The sequence below is a fragment of the Hippopotamus amphibius genome, chromosome X (genome assembly GCF_030028045.1).
Source record: "Hippopotamus amphibius kiboko isolate mHipAmp2 chromosome X, mHipAmp2.hap2, whole genome shotgun sequence".
In the NCBI taxonomy this organism is placed as follows: Eukaryota; Metazoa; Chordata; class Mammalia; order Artiodactyla; family Hippopotamidae; genus Hippopotamus; species Hippopotamus amphibius.
The window spans coordinates 130,133,359-130,155,551 of record NC_080203.1 but is presented as its reverse complement, the minus strand read 5'-3'; the positions used below and the strand labels follow the sequence as shown (position 1 = coordinate 130,155,551).

The 22,193-nt window shown below is 51.0% G+C and overlaps 2 protein-coding genes across 25 annotated transcripts in view; one reads left to right on the top strand and one right to left on the bottom strand.

The window, feature by feature from the left end:
• TBL1X (transducin beta like 1 X-linked) overlaps nt 1-6,634 on the top strand; it is a 232,083-nt gene extending 225,449 nt beyond the window's left edge. For 21 of the 24 annotated variants that reach the window (XM_057718991.1, XM_057718996.1, XM_057718992.1 and 18 more), the window contains 3 exons: nt 101-228; nt 2,009-2,174; nt 3,273-3,811. In XM_057718991.1, coding sequence (XP_057574974.1) covers nt 101-228; nt 2,009-2,174; nt 3,273-3,515 — 537 coding nt within the window. In that variant the 3' untranslated portion in view covers nt 3,516-3,811. Of the gene's footprint in view, nt 1-100; nt 229-2,008; nt 2,175-3,272; nt 3,812-3,889; nt 3,992-4,961 lie in introns of those variants that run through there. The other 3 variants (XM_057719012.1, XM_057719013.1, XM_057719014.1) reach the window with 3 other exon arrangements.
• A 5,610-nt stretch (nt 6,635-12,244) lies between these two features.
• Nucleotides 12,245-22,193, bottom strand: part of GPR143 (G protein-coupled receptor 143) — a 28,946-nt gene continuing 18,997 nt past the window's right edge. Inside the window, exons 8-9 of the mRNA XM_057718860.1 lie at nt 21,335-21,578; nt 12,245-12,675 (exon numbers count right to left, since the gene is read on the bottom strand). Of these exons, the coding sequence (XP_057574843.1) occupies nt 12,581-12,675; nt 21,335-21,578 (339 nt within the window). The 3' untranslated portion in view covers nt 12,245-12,580. The remainder of the gene's footprint in view (nt 12,676-21,334; nt 21,579-22,193) is intronic.

The window sequence follows — 22,193 nt, the reverse complement described above, 5'->3', positions numbered from 1 at the left end:
GAGGGCAGAAACCCAAGGAACCCCCACAGCAGGGCTGCAGCGAGCCTCCCCTGGTGGCAGGAGCAGCCTTTGCTCACTCTGTTCCCAATGTGTTCTCTAGATCTGGAGTATGAAGCAAGATACGTGTGTCCATGACCTGCAGGCTCACAGCAAAGAGATATATACCATCAAGTGGAGTCCCACCGGGCCAGCCACCAGCAACCCAAACTCCAGCATAATGCTAGCAAGGTAAAGGGCAGGCAGCCCTCAGCCTGGTCTCAGTTCCTAGAAGCAGCCTCGCTCCCTGAGGCTGTGCTGGCAACGCAGCCGGTAAAAGTTACTCGTATCCAAAGAGACCAGATAATATTGCCAGGGGTCTTCCAAACGTGTTTACGTCCTTCCAAAGTAAATAGAGCGGCAGCTCACTTTGAAAGGGCCCCGAGATATGGTATCGCGTGACAGCTAACTTGAGGTAAGGATGGTCTTAACCATGAGGCTGGTGGGAGGAACTGGTATATGTCCAGGCTCCCGGCCCTTTGCTTTGGTGAAGGTTTTTATTACGACAGAGAAAGGAAACAATTCAGCTTGGACCTTGGGCTTGGTTTACTTGGTTCAACTCAGAGCTGCAGGTGGTGAGGATGTTGAGTGGTGATAAAGGTTCCCCAGCCGCAGCCAGATCTGACCTGTTTATGTGGTGAACTCCCTAAGACACCAGCATTGGAGGCGGAGGCATGTCCAGTCAAACGCCATAATTGGGAAGAGTGGTTATAAGTCACCACAGTGGCCTCCGCAAAACCACATCACTCAAGCTGCGGCCAGCAGACTTGTCCCAGTGCTCGTCGGACCCCATTCAGTTTCTAAAATATCCCAGTACGATATTTTAATGAGAACATTTAGAAAAACAAGCTAAAGAGATTCTGAGACTGAATTCCCGGGTACTTAGGGGTCTGGAGACCATGATCGAGTGAAGCATGGGTGTGTGTTTAGCCTGGGAAACACAAGGCTTGGGAGGAATGTTTCCCTGCCAGGAAGCAGCAGTGGGTTGCTCATGTGCAGCTGCAGAGAACGGGGCTGCGGGGAGAAGTGGCAGGTGGCACGGCCCTCCTGTAAGTGAGGGAGAGCCCTCTGTCTTTGCGGTGTAGCAGTGGGCTGAGAGGCCTCACCAGGCAGCAAAGGACTCTTGTTATTGAAAGTGCCCGTGGGACCCAGGGCCACAGCTTAGAAAACACTGGAAGGAATTCCTGCACCAGCTGAAAGGCTAATCCAGAAAAACACCAAGGGCATTATTCTCTTATTCCAAGTAATTGTCCTGAAATCCCCTGAAATGGCTAGGGCATGGAACACTACCATCTTTTTTGGTTTTGTCTTTTTGCTTTCTTTGGATGACTTGGAAGATGCTTTTGTATCACGTGGTACCCATGACGAGCGTAAGTGCTCTTTCTAGTTAACAAGCATAAAGGACTGATAGGGCTGCCTCTCCGTCCCTGCAGAGAGCAGGAATGGCAGGTAAAACAGCTTTGTGCTGCGTATCCTTCTTTCAGATTTGGAAATAACTAAAATTTGCAGCTCCTGGGAGTGTGATTGTGTGTTTGGATGCGATTATGCTTTAATTCCCATTGGATTAAAATTTGTATTCGCTCAGTTTGTTATTTCCCCAGATACAGCTCTCGGCATTATTTTAGTCGGCAGCGATAGATGTTGTGTCGTAAGTTGTGTGAGCATTTTAGAAAATGTAGTGGATACAAAACTACGTATCATTCACATCTTAGAAACATGCAGAAACGAATGTGGATGTCAGTTTGTTTCCCTCATAACAGCACCCAAAAAAAGAAAGAGTTGTTTTACGACTGTGACTTTGTTTTCAGTGTATCCGAGTCACGTTTTAGAAGAGGAAGAGTGTACCCGACTACTGTGTCTCGAAATATAAGAGCCAGGAAAGGAGAGCAGCTCCCGCTGTCTGAGCCACATCTTAGGGAAACAGCGGGGAACTCACATGTCCGTGGTGATGTTTTCTCTCCTGTCTTTCCAGTGCTTCGTTCGATTCTACGGTCCGACTGTGGGACGTGGAGCGGGGCGTTTGCATCCACACGCTCACCAAACACCAGGAACCGGTCTATAGTGTAGCTTTTAGCCCCGACGGGAAGTACTTGGCCAGCGGCTCCTTTGACAAGTGTGTGCACATCTGGAACACTCAGGTAATCCCCTGATCCCCGCCGCCCGGTCCTCTCTGAAAGGAATGCGCGACATAGTCATGTTTTCAGTGACCCAGGCCCAGGACAGCGGCCGGGGAACGTGTGCTGAGCAGTGCCTTGCCTCAGACACGGAGCCTTGACGCAAGCCCCAGCTCCCCGGGTGGCGCCCAGCCCAGTGCCGCCTGCCCTGTGCTCCGTGTGGGAGGTGGGTCTTCCCCGCCAGGGACGCCCAGCCACTCATGTTACTTCTTCGGAGTCCTTGGCAGGGAGCCGTCCACCTGCCACCTCCTTCTCTTGGGCACAGGCAGTCACCTTGGAAAATCATAACCCAGTCTTCTTGCCACCCAAGACACTGCCCTGTGGGTAGTAAGGTCTGGGTCAGAGGCGTCCTTCCATCCGACCTTTCCAGGGGAGCAGCGGCCAGGGCGAGGCCGGCCCTGACCGCCTCTGCTGCACGCCGGCTCCTGTAGCTTCTCCGTGGAGCAGATTGAGGCCTACGAGGAGCAGATGTTTGTTGGCTGTTGTTGTGGCGTTCTGATTTTTTTGAAGGGAAATATTTTATGTGTGGGTATCAGCGGGAATGTCACTTTGGGATTATCCTGTCACAGAAGTCGAAGGAGATGTATACTGGGCTCTTGGCTCTCCTGCTAACGGAAGAGAGAAAGGTGCTGTGGGAGGAGTCGTAGCAGACAGCCAGCCATCCATTCCGTGTTCCTCAGGATGGATGAGGTGGCCTCTCTGTTTTTTGGGGGGTTTTGTTTTCTTTTGTTTTGTTTTTGTATCTTTTGGCCGCACCGCTTGGCGTGCAGGATCCTAGCTCCCCAGCCAGAGATCGAACCCGCACCCCCTATGGTGAAGTGCGGAGTCTTAACCCCTGGACTGCCAGGGAAGTCCCTCCCCTCCTGTTTTAATCCTACCCACCTTCATGATTCCCATAGGCCTGGGTGACGTTCAGATAAACGTGCTTTCTCAAGTCCATGCCCCTCTGTGCCACAGGGGGGTGGTACGGGAGCCACGTTAACCGGCATGTGGCCAAGGGTGGTCCACTGAGACCTCAGGCTTCCCAGGAACCGCCTCACACAATGACGTCTTCTTGGCCAGCAAGAGGCGGTAGTGGCCCTTATGTGGAACCAGCACGACGCTGAGCTCAGCCTCACAGCCCCAGATGGGCCACGCGGAGAACAGACACCCCAGGGTCAGCCTGCAGCAGTCTCTGTGCGTGGAACACTGACTGGAAGTAGCGATGATGGACTGCTAAGAGGACATCATCACTTAGGTGCTGCTTGCTGTCAGCAACTCATCACATCATTTTACCCGCGTCTTATCCATCACAGAACTCTCTGAGACGTTTTGAGGCTCCCTTTAATCCGCAGCACGATAGATGCCCTCTCTCAATACAAAAACATACATGATCTTGTCGACCCGCTCCTTCCCCAGCCGCCTCAGTGTCCCCGCCGCCCTCGGTCCTCGGCCGGGAGGGACCCCGGGAGGCATGACCCCGGCTGCAACGAGACGCCGACCCCGTGGGCAGCCGTAGGTCCCTTATGGGCCCCCTGCCCCCCCACCCCCTGTGGCAGCAGGTCTGAGAGACGTGTTGCAGCCACCAGAGCGCTCCCTGAGAAGTCTGATCGCTCCTGTGTGTGGGAACGTTTCTGTGCTAACCCGCGGGGGCCACGGCAGTGCTCCGCACCGTGAGTGATGATGGCTTTGCTTTGCAGAGTGGAAGTCTCGTCCACAGCTACCGAGGCACCGGCGGCATCTTCGAGGTGTGCTGGAACGCCCGAGGGGACAAAGTGGGCGCCAGCGCGTCCGACGGCTCCGTAAGCAGCACCGGGGGTTCTCTGGGGGGCGGAGGGCTGGGGGTGGAGACACGCGCCGTCAGCTCCCCGACCGCCGCGTGGGCTTCCGCGGCTGCGCCGGGCCTCCAGGGGCCTCAGGAAATGTGTGTTGGTGGCGGAAACTTCTGGGCTGGATCCTGCCGGCTTGGCGCTCCCTCTGGGAGAGCCCGTCTCCTTCTTACTTCCTCAGTGACGTTTTCTCAGTGAAGTGACTGGTTCTCAAGCAGGGTGGTTCTGCCCCCGGAGGACAACGGCAGCGTCTGGAGGCGTTTTGACGGTCTTCGCTGTGGCCCGGGGGGCTGCCGGCGTCGGGTGGGTGGAGGCCAGAGCTGCTGCCGGCCGGCCTACGCTGCACGGGACGCCCCGCAGCAGAGCCGCGACCGGCCCCCAGCGTCACGGGTGCCGAGGCTGAGGCGCTTGCTCCGGTCCGGGCCCCACGTGTGTGCTCCCAGACGGGGCCCTCTGGCGGCAGAGACCCGGCCTTCCGTTCCACAGGTCTCCTGGGTCCCGCCGGCCCCCTTACCGTCCCCTGCGGTGTCTGGCTCTTGGGTTCACGCCTGCACTGGGGCGTGCCAGGAGCTGCAGGGCGGGGCGCCGTGGGCTGGCTGGCCGAGTGTCGGCCGGGCCCCCGCGTGTGCGCCCCCCGCCCTGCCACGCAGGCGTCTGGTCTGTGACGGCCGCCGAGGGCTGTGGCCACCCGGCTCGTCCCCGGCCTCGCCCTTCACCCGGCTCTTCCCCTCCGTCTCGTTCGCCTGCGGTTGGCTGCGCAGACGCCCAGACGTCAGCCTGTCGCTAGAGCGTCTCTGAACCCTCTTGCCTGTGTGCCAGTAAAACTTTATTTGTACAGAGTGGTGGCAGGCCGGATTTGGTCTGTGGACTCTTTGCCGTCCTCTGCTCTAAAGACAGCTCGTGTTGTCTCTCAAGATAACAGGCGCTTTCTCTTTCCTTGCAGGTGTGTGTTTTAGATCTGCGAAAGTGAGCACGAAATATTACAGAAACAAGAAGAGAATTCTAACGGACCAGCAGTGAATGTGTGGGGGTGTGTAGCACTATTCAAACACAATTCTGTCAGCTCCAAAACTGTACGAACGTGACCTTAGAGTGTACTTTGAAACCAACTCATCCCTGGCCACAGGAGTCTCTATTTTTTCGTAATCTTCATCAAGAAGTTTAAAACAACATACACGTAGTCATATCAAAAGGGGAAAGAATGGTTTCCACCTGGAACATGCAGCCTGGGAAGCGTGAAGCCACCCGCTAGACGGTGCACGGTTTGGTTTCCATCCAGAACAGTCTCTGATGGCTGAGAGGAAAAAAAAAAAAAAAAGCTGTGCCAAAAAGAAAAAGAAAAAAAAAAATGCTGTGATAAACCAAAAGGGGGGGTGGGGACTTCTCATGCGGTGGGTTTGGGTTTGCTTTTTTTTTTTTTCCTAAAAATTTGGACACTACAGTTACTCTCACAAGGATGTTCAAAGACCAGTTTGTACGGATGAAATGGGCAACTTTGTAATCCCAACACTTTCTATTTTCTAGAGTCTTTGTCCCGTGGTTTTTCTATGGGCTGGAATCCTGTCGTTTGGGGGCCTTGGGTCTGAGGTGGAAACTGTTCTGGGTTTGTCGCTTCTCTCCTGATGTCGCCTACCCCTCCGCCTCTTCCCTTCCTTCATGGTCTTGGTGGGCAGCACCCCCTTTGTGGACACCGTGAGAGAGTCTCTGACGGAAGGCCTTCTCCCCCTCCCTCCGCACCCCCCCCCCCCCCCCACGCACTCTGTCTGCCACTTCCTCATAGCTTCCCATCTTAGGTCTCAAGGGCACTTTCAGCGCATAATAAGTGCTTTATGTAAGGAGGCAGGTCAGGGGGACTTTTTACAGGAGAAAAAAAAAAGTGACTTATAAGAGAAAGAGCCCGGAGTATTTTTGGAAAAAAAAAATATTTTTATGTTAAAACAATTTTAAAGTCCTGAAATGGCCATCAGACATAGAGAGCTTTGTGTGATTCATATTTAAAAAAAATCATAATTTTAGGAAGACAGAGGCAGGGTCTGAGGTAGTTTTTCTCTTCACTCTCAGCTTTACTAGAGACAGGGAGGGCTCTGGGTGGGAAAGTGTCCGCTCTGGGGTCGGCCTCGGGGCTGTTCTGCAGTCAGAGAGGAAAATCCCAGCCCTTTCAGCTCGAAGATGACCTTGGCATCCCTCGGGGTGTGTTGACCTTAGTAGCCGGCAGGAGAGACATGGAGAAGGGTTCCCTCGGACCCGAGAAGGGTTTCCAGAACCAGTGGCGTTGAAGGAGCCGTCAGAACCGTCCGCTCAGCAGGGTGCTGCCTGGGAGTGACGTGTCGCTCAAGCCGCGTGGCCGCCCGTGGCCCCGCAACGAAGAGCACCTCGGCGGCTCCTTGCAAAGCTGATGGGCGAGGCTCCACGATCGCACTGGGTCTAGTAAGGACAGAAGCAAACGGGGAAAGGTTTTCAGTCCTGAAGGTGAATTACGTAGGTAGAACGTCACTAATAATTTCTGCCGTCTTCATAGTTTCTTCCTCTCGCAACAGATGAGGAGAGGGTTTTCTTTTTTTTAATGATGAATCTTTTTACTGTTTTTAAAAAATTAAACTTGGCTTTGTGTTCCTAGAGGAGTTTCCTTTCATTGGATCAGGTGACCTTTGTACCTTTGTTGTCATACCCCAACGCTGACCCAACTTTTAAATTAGCAGCGGGGGAAGCAGTGGAAGTTGGGGCCTCTGGGCCCGTCCGTTTTCCTGTGGACATTAGGCCGGGATGGGTCAGAGCACCGGGCCCAGGGGGCTGACTGCAGGCAGGTTGCAGCCACGTGTGTGTTCCAGCAACAAGGCCACATGTTATTCAGAGGGTGGCGACCGTCCGACCGTCCGTGGAGCCGAAAACCAACGAGCAGGGCGGGGCCAGGCCCTCCCATAGAAGTTGGGTTGTCCCAAGACCAGCCCCAAAAGTCGGAGTGTGTTCGTCTTTCTCCGATCATTACTGGGCCTCTGTGGATCTGTGAGTTTTTCAAGCCCCGTCTGTTTAGGAGTTGGATGTTTTATTCAGGCTCTGTTACCTAAATGCTCAGCCTTTAAGAAGGTCAGAGTTCTGTGGAGTCTCCACTCCCATCTTTGAAGATAGCAGACGCTCCCAGGTACACTGATAATTCCCTGCCCCAAGAAATTGCTAGGTTTGAGATGCGGTTTGTGGGGGGTCTAGACGAACACCATCGGGACCCCTCCCCAGATGAAAATGTGTCATGTCTACAGAGCATCCCCTGTCCAGGGTCAGGACACGGTTTGTGTTTGACAAGCCTGCTGGTGGGTGGCGACGGTGGGACGCGGCGTAAGAGGCTCACGAGGTGATCCTCATGGGACGGTCGGTCCCCGGGGTCTGCAGGTGTTGCCTGTGGTCTCCTGGTAAATCTGAACCAGTTGGGAGTTTCTGGATTGGAGCCGAGGTCTGTGAGGCCAAGGGCACAGCGGTGACCTGAGGCTGAGGAAGGCAGGCCGTCCGCGTGCCTGGCGTCTCCTGCTGGCCGTCGGCAAGCAGCCTCCCGGGGGCCCGAGGGGGACCAAGACGCGGAGGCAGCCCGCGCCCCTGGAACCCGTCCCCGCGTTCAGCAGGACGACGTCTGTGCCCCGCGGCTCACGTCACTGTCGGACGTCGTTTACAGCTCTGAACAGTTGGGAGAAAATGCTTCAGGCTCGGTGACCAAATGAGATTCTGAAAGCAGACGTAACGCAACGATCCTGTCCGGAATTCTCGGTTGGGTTTGCAGTGACCGAGAACTCGTCCTGCACACGCCTGGGAAAGGGATGCTGCCCCAGCAGGCGCGTCCGACCCCACACGACACCTAGAACCTGATGTTTGTTTTGTCTTTCTAAAAATAGATCTTGGCGCCAAGTGAAGTGCACTTTGTCAAACGTAAGGGTCTGCTTTTGTTCCTTGTTATTTTTCTCTGTTTAACCTTTCGTTCCACTTTTTTTCCCCCTTAATCGTGTTTCTTGTCAAATGCAGAATCGTTCCTTCCGCCGCTCACTGAGGTTGTGAATTCTGGCTTCTGCGGTTTTTATTGTCTGTGTCAGACGTGCAGCCAGATGTGCTTCTGTCCGCATTTTCCAGATTCCGTTCCATCCACACGGCCCCCGTGTCCTTCTCCCCCCGCTCCCCTCACCCTCACGCGCTCCCAGAAAGAGAATCACCTTGTGTGTCGTAGCTCATTTGTTTCGAGAGAGAATCAACAGATCATATTCCGTGTCTTGAATAAATTGCTCTATTTTGATAGAGAACTTGGTGGGTGTGCTTTCTTGGTCTCGGTCGGCACTTCTGGAGCCCACGTCGACACCGCCGAGTGGAGACGGAGCTCTGTGTTTTCTCCAGGAGAAAATAATGGGAGGGCCTCTTTCAGGGTCGCGGCGTGGGACGATCAGCCTCTCCGTTATAATATAAAGGGAGCATGCTTTTTACTTAAAAACAAAAAAAGTACTTTTTTCCTTTTCATTACTTTGTTTCAGGCTGGCTGTTTTAGAAAGTCAAAGCAGATGAGTTTTCTCCTGTCACTGGTGTTGGTTTGCTGAGTTCAAGGGTGAGCTTTGAGTAGTTAGTAGAACCTAAAGTGTTGGAAACACGGGTGAGCGGACACCGTCCACGATGCAGTTAGACATCTGGAAACGCTGACGGACGTCTGCTCTGTGCCAGACACGGCCAGGTGTTTCCACTGATGCCCCTTTAATCACTGAACGGATGTGACATAATTGAATTGAACTGCTGTCCCCGTGATAGGGAGGAGGGAGTTGACAGAGGCGGGCGGCCAGACGGGCTGCATTTAGCTGTACCTGTGAGTCACAAAGGAAGGTCATGGGCCATTTCTTCTAATCCCAACTTGATCTTGTGCTGAAACAGAGCCATGGGCTGGGCCATCCCTTCCTCCCTCTGCCCCAGTGCTGTCTGGGGTACAGCCCTGCCTGGTTTTCTTTCTCTCTTTTTTAAGTCTTGCCAAGTTGACCCAAGAGTGTTCCCACACAAGTGGATTTGGGGTGAAGCTCTGAGCACCCTGAGTCCTGTTGCTAAAGCTGCGGGAAGCCTCCTTGAAGCGAACACTTACTGGGCTGCACAGCACGTGGCAGAGTTTCCCCAGGATAGACATGTGTGGCACGTGGGCTTTCGTGGCTTCAGCAGCAATGTTGGTAGCATATTCATAGCTTCAAAGGGGTTTCTTTGTGCCGTGAAGGAAGCTGGGTTGCGACCAGATTGCCAAGGGTTATGTAACTTTCATCCGCAGATACGTGGAGCCCTTTGCTGCAGTGATTCTAAAAATGTTTTTGTCTGTTGAGGCTCCCACTTTATTTTGGGAATCCAAGTTTCCCCTCACTGAGCAGAGAACTTTTTTTTAATTGCCCACATCTGGGTGCTGGTGTTCTTTATATCCACGGAAAGGTTTCTGTGCACCTGTGGGTGCTGGTGTTGGTGACTGTTGGTGGGAGCCTGGAAGTCACTTGGTGAGATGCATGAAAAGGGCTGGGAGGGTGTGGGAAGCAGATACATACCCTTACAAAAAGACTCAGAATTGGGTGGAATGTTTGCTTTTTTTTTTTCCAGTCTGGTTCCTTTTTCTCCAAAGTGTCTTCATCCACTTGCAAGGTAAGCAAAGCAAGATGCAGCTCCACCTGGAGGACTACATGGGGAGTCGCAGGGAGGGGGACCCATTGTGGGGGGAGGCAGAGACTCTTGCAGTATTACCTTCCCGTAAAACTCGAAGTTAAGACTCTGGGGAATGGGGGCTCCTATTAGGAATATACGTATCCTCGAGGAAAGTAATTGAGAGAAATGCCACCAGAAACACAATTGTAAATGATGAGGACGGTGTCTTTGGACTAGGGGGAATGATTAGACTCATTTCAACGTTTTTAAGGTGTGATAAATAAACTGGCAAATAAATTGACGTCAAACAGCAACCACTTGATAGGAGAAGGCTTATCTTTCCACCCAAGCTACCCTCCCAGCTACACCTGTCACATCCAAAGTCCTGGCTTGTGGTCCCAGTTCCCTCCCCTTTTCAAGAACCCTCTCCCCTCCCATCATCATCCCCCCCCTTTATTTTTTTGTAAATTTATTTATTTATTTACTTATTGGCTGTGTTGGGTCTTCACTGCTGTGTGCAGGCTCTCTCTAGTTGCGGCAGGCGGGGGCCTCTCATTGCGGTGGCTTCTCTTGTTGCACAGCACAGGCTCTAGGCACACGGGCTTCTGTAGTTATGGCACATGGGCTCAATATTTGTGGCGTGCAGGCTCAGTAGTTGTGGCGCACAAGCTTAGTTGCTCCACGGCATGTGGAATCTTCCTGGCCCAGGGATCAAACCCGAGTCCCCCTGCATTGGGAGGTGGATTCTCAACCACTGCGCCACCAGGCAAGTCCCACCATCCGTTTCTTTCCACTAGATCTTTCCCCTTGGCATCCCAGCATTTAATAGCATCTACTGTCTACAAAACAATAACACAGCAGGCCCCTGCAGCTGCCAGCCTTACAGGGAAATGGCTTAAAGCCAAGTGCGGTCTGTCATGATCTGGTTTTTCCATTTGTTTCTTATGCCCTGGAGTGACTGATACCATCTCTGTCTCTGATGCTCACTTCTGTCCCCAGGGCCCAGGGGTCGCTCAGGGCCTGGCATGTAGCCATGAGAAGGTATTCACTCATCCTCTCACTCCACATCCATTCCAATCAAAACCACCCTACCAGCCGTGATGCCGACAACCCCATCTACTAAGAGGAGTCACTTTAACCAGATAATCACGGCAGCCTGGGTTCTCACTTGCAAGCTTCCAAACCTAACTCTGGCTAACGTAAGCCCCAAAGAATGAATAAGGAGGACACTGAGCAGCTCTGGGGAATCTCTGGAGAACCAGGCTTGGGGGCCGTGCAGACAGGAACAGCCAAAATCAGCCTACAGGATCAGGCCCATGCAGGTAACACCAGGCACAGACACAGCACTGGGAGCTGCCCCCACCTTGATAACTGGACACTGGCTGGCCCCTGAAAGCACACCGGGGCTACCTTCCGTAGCAGATGTGCCAGCTGCCAACCCTTCTCCATCCGTGCTTCTGCACAGCCTGTCACCTTGGGCACCAGCTTCCAACGTAGACTTGGGACACGGGTCTGATTGGCTGTGCCTTGCTCTAGCTGCAAGGGAGCCCGAGAAAGTGAGCAGCTGGCGTCTTTGCTGTCCAGTGGGGGTGGGGCAGTGCCTCAGTGGGGGGAGTCCTCAGAGAACAGGCTTCTGATGCTAGGGGCAGGTGGGTTGTCGATGCAGAGGTGAAGAATGCAGATGCCACCCAGAACAGTGCAAACTCCTGCACACTTCCTGGGCACTTTGGGTCAAGGTGATGTAGTACAGGTGCATCTTTAGGCCCTGGGTACCATGGTCACAGCCATGGGATTCTCTGAATCCATCTGTGGCCACATGACTCCCAAAGCACAAGTCCAGAAGCATCCTGGACAGCTTTCTAGAGCGAGGTGAAGACCTAGTCTTCATACGAAAGAGGGCCACATTGACAGGGCTGCCTGCAGTGTCCTGAGGAAATGGTGTCTTGCTGTCCCGTAGGTTCACCTAGGTGGCTTGTGTCTCCAGTGCGTAGTAAGTACAGTATTTTTGCCCCAGACACGTATATGCACATGTATATATTTGTAATACGTAAATTTTATAAACAGCACGCCCTCTGGATTGCCCCCAACCCCATGGATGCGGATGCCTGTGGATGCAGGCCTGGGCTCCTGCAGGTGTGGATGTGGGCTCCAGGTGAGGACCAGGGCCTCTGTGGATTTTGGTATCCGTAGGGGTCCTGGAACAAATTTCTCATGGATATCAAAGGACAACTCTATATAATTATATATGTATTATATATATATATATATATATATATATATATATAATATGTATTATATAACTTCAACTGATGGAAAGATGGAGACGGAGGCCGTGACCTGAGCATAAGTCAGGTCCCAAGGATTTCTTAGACTGAATCACTGCTGAACACAATTGGGGCCCGAGGGCTGAAGTGCTGGTCCAAACCTGCCTTCCTCTGCCCTCTAGCGGTGGATGCGGTACTTGCTGTGCAGCTGCTCTTCGGTGCCCTATTGGTCCCGCTGCCTCTCTCGTGGCCTTTTGGTGTCACCACCATCCTACTCAAGAGCATATCTTGCTTCACTAGAGGTGTTCAGACAGAATCCAAGTCACGCTGGGAGTTTGGACACAACTACTTTATTAACTTTTCCAAGAACTTGGATCTGGCGTTTACATTACAGCCATATCAGAGAAACTAATCTCACCCGAGAGTCTGGAGAAGCTGCCGAGTGTTTGGTCTCAAAGGGATCCCCCTGCCATCCCTAAGAGCAGGCTCACAGATCGTCTGTCCTGCCACAAAGAGGATCCTGGGGAATGTGCTCTAGCGTGGTGATGACGGTAAGATTTGGGGAGATGCTACACCCTGCAGTGCGCTGGCTGCAGGTGAGAACACAGCCCTAAGGGATGAGAAACATCAAATCTGAGACATACGGGCTCTGGACCACTGTCTTGTCCTCTCACAGGTCTCCCTGGGCTTTTGGAACAGATTTAACCTCCTTTCCATTGCGGGACACGCTTGCAATGTGGATTTCAATTGTGCTGGTATCGGAACCTGGAGAGGAAAAAAGACTGTCATGTGATGGTGTCAGTGTCCAAAAATGTTTTTCACAAGCTTCACAACTGCCTGTATTAAAAAAAAAAAAAGGGACACAATACTGTCACCTACATGTGATTAAATCATTCCAACGGACAAAACGAATCCTACAGAATCATCCGGAGCAGCTGATGTATGTCTGTGTCCACCCCGCCTCTGTTCCTCTAAACCTCCGCACTGGGCAGCTCACTGCATCTCTGCCGAACCCTGTGGACACTGCAGACCAAATGGAAACTGACTGTTGACACAGGGGAGCTTCAACGCCCTGGGACATGTGCTGTCTAAGTCAGGGACCTGAAATCTCAGTGCACTGTGGTGACTGCCGGCACAGCTGCCACGGGGGGGGGGGTCACTCGGGGGCAGTGGGACTCCGTGGTCACCCGGCCACCTGCCCTCAATTCCAGGAGGTGCCCAAAGGACCCCTCTTACTAAAGCTAAGAGGAGGGACGTAGGTAACAGTAGAATGAAAGCAAACATCACTGCTGCCAAAAGAGTAATCCTGGAGGCCTGTTTAATCATCCCAATAACACACCTTCCTTCAGAACCTATGGGAAATCTTTGGAACTGATGTCAGAATTGTTTCACTCCGCAAATATCCAGGCTTGCCTGCTGTGTGCCAGGTGTGTGTCAGGGTGTGTGTCAGGAACACAGCAATGGAAGACACAGAAAGGGTGGCCTTTTCAACTGTGCCTGGGGCAGGTGACTGCCCTTCAGGAAAATCACTAAATCCCAAACACCCTCCACCGAGAGGCCCTGCTAACAGTTGCAGCCTCCTCCCCTCATGTCCCTCTGCTCACTCACAACCTTCCGCCACACGCTTCTCTCACACCCACACTCAGTCCTGCCACAGGGCCTTTGCACATCTCTTTCTGCCTATAAAGCTCTCCAGATTTTCTCACAGCTCACTCCCACTCTGCATTCAGATCTCATCTCAAATGCTACCTCACCCTCAAGGAGGTGTCTGGGACGCCTATCGAAAACCACTCTCCTGCCCCCTCCTGATCTGTTCTTCACGGCACTTCTTGCTGCCTTGAATATTATGTAGTTATTCATGATTTTCATTCACAAATAACTGTATGATGTTTACTATATAATTATATGGAGAGCCTCGGTGGACAGCGCATTTGTCTATCTTAGTCACCATGGTATCTGTAGTGCCTCAGACAGCCTCTGGCACATAGAAGGTGCTCTGTAAACAAATGTTGAAGGGATAAATATAGTGGAGTCACGGCCTTGACATCAGTGGACACAGCACGGGTACCTCAGAGCATTAATTGAGACTAATGTATAAAGATGGGCAGGAACAAGCCCAGTTTAAGAAGGGACACATGCAGAGTTTTGGAGGACACTTGAAGGGAGAAAAGAGAAAACGTCAGCATTATATGGGCTTGGAAATGCCCGGGGAAGCCTGAATTACAGGAAGAGGTGCTGATGTTACCGAGAAAAAGCAAGTGTGGGCTGCAGCATCCCCACCACCGCCAGACAAACCCCACCGTGGCCTGCTTGGGGAGGGGCACTCAGATCCTCCTCCCGGGGCAGGATTAAGATGAGTCCAGGAGAACACAGGTCTGAGTAAGTCACACCAAGTATAATGCACCCACAAAGAGATAGTGAAGGAACTCAGAAGACGGGGAAGGACCCTGCAGCCAGATCTGAGGGGAGTCTGGGTTGTCCACTGGGATGGTGGGAGCAGGTGTTTCGCTGGAGTGGAGCACCTGCTCTTCCTGGAGACCAGGCACCAGCTGGGAAGACTTCAGGAAGACACTGTCAGTTGCGGAATTACATTCCTGCCGAAGGGGGGCTGCTGGTGCTTCACAAAGGCTTGATTCTCACAGGGTCCCCCCACTGTTCATGAGCACATCCTGGGCTCATGGGAACTTGTGTGCGACTTCTGTAGCCTCTCCAGAAACACTCTGGGCTGGAGGGTCGCATGGTAGCTCATGATCGGGGTCTGGGCTGCAGACTCCCCACCCCGTGACCTGACACTTTGGGGTATGCTCTGCACCCTGGGGCTTTTTCAGAGTTCCTGCTTCCTTCACCGTCCCCCGGGACGCCACGAAGACTACCCCTTCGTGCCACAACAGCTGAGTCTCAGACGCCAGCACTACCACAGCTGAGCACCATTGCCCCCGCCCCCCCCCCCAGCCCAGGCCCACCTGTGCCAAGTTGGCTGGGTGTTTGCAGTGTGGGCTTTCCAGCAGGCCTGCCTTTCCAAGGGTTTTCTCATCTGGTCTTAAAGTTTATGAGAAGCAAATCCAACGAGGCCATTACGGGGGCGGGGGGGGGTTGGGGGATGTGGGGGATGTGGACTAATTTTCTATCAGTGCATGTGACTGAGTGTCCTTGCAGGAAATGCAGGTGCTGGCGAGACCTTCCTAGCAACTCCCGTCAGTGAGCCTTGCAAGCCCAGGAAGGTTCTTGGGAACTTCCCAGCTCTACGTAGACCTCCTATTTGGGAAGACATATTGGAAGCCTCCTGTGCTATTGTTCTTGGATCCTTTAAAACCTCAGTGCTCTAGATCAGAAACACCAACCAGGGGTTACAGAGCATGAGCCAAAGAGAGCCTATGACACCTGGGCCGGCAGCCCCTTCAAGGTGTTGAATTAGGTCTAGTTAGCCTGTCAGAGTCGGAGGCCCTGGGGTGTGTTCCCTCCCACACTCCCCTGGCACCTACAACCCATGGGGTCACCTGGTGGTACGTGGAGGGCAAGTGACAGCAGAGAGAATCATAGACAAAAAACAAGATGTATGAAAGAGAACAGAGAAATGTGGAAGATCATGGGGAAGTGTGGGCGAGAACAGGGAATTGGGAGAAAGCAAGAATTGTGGGAGACAGCAGGATCGTGTGTGGTAGGACAGAATAAGGTGAGATACGGAGTTGAGGGTGAGACATACTGTGGGAGAAGAGGAAATTGTGGGGGAGACAAAGGATGATGGGGAAAACAGAATTGTGAGAAAGAATGGGATTTCTGGGGAGTATAGGGAATTTGGGGAGATAGGAATTATGATGGAGGATAAAGAGATGTGGGAGAGATGAAATTATGGGAGAAAGTACTGTAGAAAATGACAGAAACTTGGGAGAGAGATATGGAATTGTCAAGCAGAACAGAGAATTATGGCAAAAAGAGTATTGTGGGAGACATTGGTCATTGTGGAAAGAGGGATTATGAGAGAGAATTGTGGGAGATGGGCAATTGTGAAAGAGAAGGGATTATGGTGGAGAGCAGAAATCTCTAGAAAAAAATGTTGGGAGTGATGGAATGTGGTAGGAAAAAGAATTGTAGAAGAAAACAGGTTTGTGAGAAACAATGAAGAATCCAGAATTGTGGGAGAAAATGGGAAATTGTGGGAACAGAATTGTGAGAGAAATAGGGTACTGTGGGAGAACCATGGAATTGGGAGAAAAACAAGCGGTTGTGGGAGAGAATGAGAACTGTGGGAGAGGTGCAGGATCATGAGCAAAATAGAGCGTTGTGGGTAAGAATGAATAGTTGTGGGGTGAACAGGCAATTGTGGGGAAAAAAACTGGGGAGAACATAGAACTGTAGAAGAATAAAATAGAAGAAATGGAATGTGGTAGAAAACAGAATCCTAGAAGGGTTGGTGATATGAGACTACAAAGAACAGAGAATTGTTGCAAGAGGAATTGTAGGGGAGAATAAAGACTTCTGGGGGACTTCCTAGGTGGCACAGTGGTTAAGAATCTGCCTGCCAGTGCAGGGGACATGGATTCCAGCCTTGCCCCAGGAAGATACCACAGGCCACAGAGCAACAAAGCCTGTGTGCCACAACTATTGAGCCCATGTGCTGCAACTACTGAAGCCCATGCACCTAGAGCCCGTGCTCTGCAACAAGAGAAGCCACCCCAATGAGGAGCTCATGTACGACAATGAAGAGTAGGCACCGCTCACTGCAACTAGAGAAAGTCCCTGTGGAGCAATGAAGACCCAACACAGCCAATAAATACATAAATAAAAGACTTCTGGGATAATGGAGAAATGTGGGAAAAATAAGGAACTATGGAAGAGAATGAGGGATTGTGGGAGAGTGTGGAATTATGGGAGAAATGTGGGAGAAATAGAGCATTGTGGGAAAGACAAGGACTTGTGGGAGAGAATGGGGAATAGTGGGAAAGCAAGGGATTATGGGAGAGAAGGAAGGATAGACAGGAATTGTGGGAAATAAGGCAGCTTGTGGGAAAAGTGTGGGGTTGTGGGAAAGGCAAGGGGAATTGTGGGAGAACTGAGGGATTGTGGGTAGGAATGAGGAACTCGGGTGAACAGGCAGTTGTGCAAAAATAGAATAGAGAACTGTAGAGGAATAAAGTGGCAGGGAAAAATGGAATGTGGTAGAATACAGAATCCTTACAAATTAGTGATATGAGACTAACAACAAAGAATCAATTGAAAAAAGGGGAATTGTGGGAGAGAATAAAACTGGGATAATGGGGAATGACAGGGAACTATGTATGTGGGGAGACTGCGGAATTGTGGGAGAGTATTGAATTATGGGAGAAGTTGGGAATTCTGGGAAAGGCAAGGAATTGTGGGAAAGTGCGGACTTTGGGAAAGCAAGGGATTATGGAAGAGAGCAGAATTGTGGGAGAAGCATGGAATTGTGAGAGACGTGGAGCATTGTGGGCAAATAGAGCATGGTGGGAAAGAAACAGAAGGGATCGTGGGAGACAGGAAGTGTGGGAAAGATGGAGATTGTGGGAGAAATAGAGCATTGTGGGAAAGACAATGGATTGTGGTATAGAAAGGAGAATTATGGGAGAGAATGGAGCATTGTGGGAAAAACAAAGGGTTATGGTGGAGAAAGGGGAATTGTGGGTGAGACAGAATTGTGAAAGAACTAGGGTATTGTGGGAGAGACAGAAAATCGTGGCAGAGACAGAATTGTGGGAGAGAAAAAACCGTGGGAAAGATACAGTTAAACCCGTCATTTCCATCCACTATGTTCTACATAGGCCATAAGCTTCCTACCTGTGGACACACTACCTGTACTCTGTTCTAACCACAACATTCTCAGTCTCCTCACCTCCTGTGTCTCAGCCTTACGGACTGAGGCAATCCATATCCTGTGATCCATCTTGTCCACAGCCACACCCCTATCTCTGGCCACGCCCCTCCCTGGCCACGCCCCTCTCCTGCTTTCAGCAACGCCCCACCCACCCAGGCCTCTGCCTAAGACTTGCTCCTTTGTGACCACACCCCCAGCTCCACTGTGGCCCGGCCCTCCCACAAGAGCCACGCCCCTCCCACTGGGTGGGGCTTGGGGGAACCTGGTCCAGGGTGACCTTGGAGGCTAGGGGAGCAGGTCTCCTGAGAAATACACTCCCCAGCCCTTCCTTGAAGTCGATGATAAAAGTATACATGAGATCCTGAACTCTTCTGATGTGAGCACAAAGTGTCCCCGTCAAAGTAAAGGCCAGAGATTTGACACTAAGCTTTGTAATACTCATGAAGAGAAGAAATAATATTTTAAGGTTTGCTGGTGTTCACAAGATAAACCTGGTGTTCACAACCAGGTTTTTGTTTATTTGTGAGAAGTACGTTTTTTCTTGACGTTTAGTCACAAGGGAAATTCTGATTCTTTATAAAGATGCTATTTTGAACCAAGTTGTCATAATAAATTGTACACAGATCCCCTCAATGTTAACTGTTGCCATGGTCATGAAGCATGATCATCAAAGCAATTCTCCCACATCCATTCACTGGGCTAGTCCTACACGCAAATCTGAGTGAATCTCTCCCCTTAAAAACCTTAACTGGCCTAACACTGGCCGCTAGATACGACGCAAACTCCTTAGCAGATTCTGAAAAAACCCTTCATCATCTGTTCCTGACCTGCCTCTGCAGCTTCCCACAAATCCCACGCTGTGGCCATCCCCCAACAACATACAGAGGTTAGCAGGGTATTCCCTGGGCTTCTTCCTCTCCCATTCCATCTGGTGCAAGACCCTGTCTGAACCCCACCTCCTCTGGAAACTCTCAGCCATGTGCCAACACCCATGGAGGCCCTTCCTTTCTGTGTTCCTTTTAACACTTTGGACTTTTTAGAATAAAAAATAGTGTTGGCTTTACTTATTTGTTAAGTTTCTTACATGATACTTCTCAGGGACACTCACACCCCACCCCCCTCAGCTAAAATAGTGTTGACCATATTGCAGATGCTCAACGAATATTTGTTCAAATTCAGTTGATTTATGTTAAGTGCCTAGTAAGTGCCAGACACCACGTCAGATACTTGTAACACTGGAGGCTCAGTGTAAGCCTGTTGGCCTTGAAGTGAATCCTAAAGTAGTAGATAGAGGCTTAAGGATATGATAAACAAGTCAAGCTTCATCTTAACAATGCAATCAGGGAGAAGCCTAACTGTATTTACTGCTTCGAGTTTGTGTCTCTGGGCTTTTCTCCCACATGTAACAGTACTTTCTGTTTATGAATAGCTCCCCACCTTTACTAAAGAGATTGAAAGCAAAGTGCTGGAAACGAGGAGAAAGGAAACAGCCCAAGACTAACCTAGCTATATCTCATTTCTGAGATAACCACTTTAGATGAGAAGGCTTCCTGAGGGTTCTGGCAGCGGCATATAGCCTGTGGTATAAGAACAGGAGTCTCCGGAGTGGGGGTCATTCTGCCCTGGGCTTGTTTCCTGACATGCATCCACATCTTTAGCCCAGATTGCCCTGCCTTGATATTTTCAACGCAGATTGGAAATTTTCACAGCCTTTTAATTCTATTCCTCGCCAACATTTGCTCCATTTTTCCAGTCAAGTTATGACTATGTAATATTATTTATGTATTCTTACTAGAGTTACCGTTTATGAAAGGCCCTTTGTGTCCCAGCACTATTTTAAGCACACAGCACACAGATCTGTTTAATCTTATGAGAATCACTGTCGTTCGTACCCTATCAGAGGTCAAGAAACGCTGTGAGATTTGCACGAAGGGCTAGTCCTCAGCTCACTTTGGAGAGGCCAGGATGAACAGTCCTGCACCCAGATACCACCAGCCCTTCCTGGAGGCTGCTGCGATGACTCCTGCACAGCAAGTCCATTCCTTATAATCAGATCGTGTGTCACCTTGCTTCTAATAAGCTTGACAAATGTTGCATTTATTCAAAGAAAGTGCTTACTCATTATAAAATCTTTAGTAAAAAAATGTTTAAGGTCTCAACTCTTTTTTACCCCAGTTCTTCTGAGATATACTTGACATAGTACCCCAACTCTTACGTACTAACAATTCTTTAAAACTTAGTAACATAAAAAATTCTTTAAATCTTTCAATCTTATGTCTAAGAATTCTTTAAATCTTATAATTAATCACTCTCAGGCCTTTTAGGACCAATTTTCCATCAAAAATGTGTAATGTAACATAATCATTACAAACAACTATTGGGCCCTTACCATGTGCAGCGGTCAAGCATTAGGTATGAGTGCACAATGGTACATGGGCTGCAGAGCGATGTATTCTGGTTGAAGGGGTTTTCTGCCAGCCCCAGTGTAATAAAAGTGGGAAGAGGGAGGGGCTTCAGGGCCTCAGTGGGGAGAGAAGGGGTGGGGTGGTGTCTTCCCCAAGCCGCATTTGTGGGAATCAACACCCTGACCCCCAGAGGAGGTGCTGCAAACATGTGTTCTCTTCTTGTAAAGAATTTGCAGTCTTGTTACTCAATGCTAATGGCAAAATCTCTACTCAAGACGAATCTTTCAAGGGGATACAAATCTGCATAGCCGAGGGAGGGTAAAATTAACCAGTTTTCATAACCATGACAGTCATTGCGATTTAATTAGGAGTGAGGATCACAGGTCTGGTTATTATTCTCTCAAATTACCCATCCTGATTCGAATATAAATGAGCTTTTTGTAATAGTGAATTCAGACTCTCATAGAGCAAATGACAAATTGTAAGGTTATATTATGTTTACTGAAAAGTATATATAATAGATTTGTTTATATATATAAATAGTATACATGAATATATAAATATAAAACATATGTAATAGGTTTCGTAAATGGCAGTCTTTAGATAGTATTTAAATAGTATTTGGCCCTTGAACCGATACTGTCTTCCTCCTTATTGGTGGGGTTAATGGACATAAGCCCAAGTCGGATGAACAGGAGTTTAAAAAGAGGACTCGTCTGAGGACCACAGCGCTAGAGTCTTGAAATGAAAGGGGCAGAGCAGAAGAGCCCAGCACTGGACAACCGGCATGTCATCTTAAATGCCCCCGAATGAGGTGGGCCAACCAAGCCGCACCTGAAAGCTACACGGGTCAGGTCCTACCATTCATTGTCTTATAGCAAAGGTCAGTGATGGGTTTGAAGTGACAACTTATGTCATTCCAAATGCCATCCAGCCCAAGGGGGAGCCAGTTATAATTAATACAAGGCTACAGTGCTTAATAACTGGAGGGAAGGTACCACCGTCGTAGTAAAAGGAGAGCTGGATGATGACATACAAGACTCACGTGGTCCCTTTGCATTCTCGCCCTGAAGCAGGTTCCGGACATCAGGCCAGAAATTCTCCCCACCAGCCACCTCGTCATTTATAAAGGATTTCCAGGGGAGCCAGGGGTCCTGCCGTCTACCTGCCCTGGCGCAGGGGCTCTTACCTTCAGACAGCAGGCTCAAGGGCTCGTCGGACGTGTGCCCGCCGCCCTGCACCTCCTTCCTGGCAGCGGGGCCTTCCCGGGGCTCACGGGAGCCCCTTGGGGACTGGGAAGCCCGCTCGGCGGCCGAGGTGTCCATCGATTCCCACTGGATCTCCTTCCTGGGAGCTGGCAGGGCCAGGCGGCAGCCTGTCCAACCGTAGAAGGCCAGGGACAAGAGGAACCCTTGGGCTGGATTCAGCATCCCCTGGGAAGGAGGACAGAGAGAGACAGGGGTGAGTCACGGCGGGGAGGTGTGCTTTAGAGCATCGGTGCTCTGCCCTCGCTGGGATCTGCCCCGCTGGCTGGTGTGGTGCGAGACAGAGATTGGCTGGAAGTGCTGGGCCTTTAAAGGTACCTGAAGACCCAGGGGGTGGGGTGGGGAGAGGAGCTGGAGGGAGGCAGACCAGGGAGGGGGCAGGAGAGGGTAGGCCCTGGCCACCCAGGCAGCGCTGTCTCACCTCTGGCTGTGCCCTCCCGCAGGGACTCGGGGCCCTGCCGCCTGTGCCCCTGCCGCCTGTGCCCCTGGGACGTGGCTGCACTGCACGAAGGCGCCAGAGCCTAACAGCCGGTCTAGGAAACTTTCCTCTGCTTACGTGGGGTCCGCACACATGCCGTGCACCAACAGCACCACAGCACAGGCGTGGAGGCAGTTAATGCTAGTCTTATCCTCCTGAATCAGATTTCCCCGACTCTGAAGCAACATAAATTTTAATTCTGTGCAGGGCACCGTGTACCTCTCCACTAAGGGCTCGTGTATGGATTTTTGGATTTGGAAATGCTGTATATTGAAAACATTGAGGGAAACTACCCATGGTCTTTC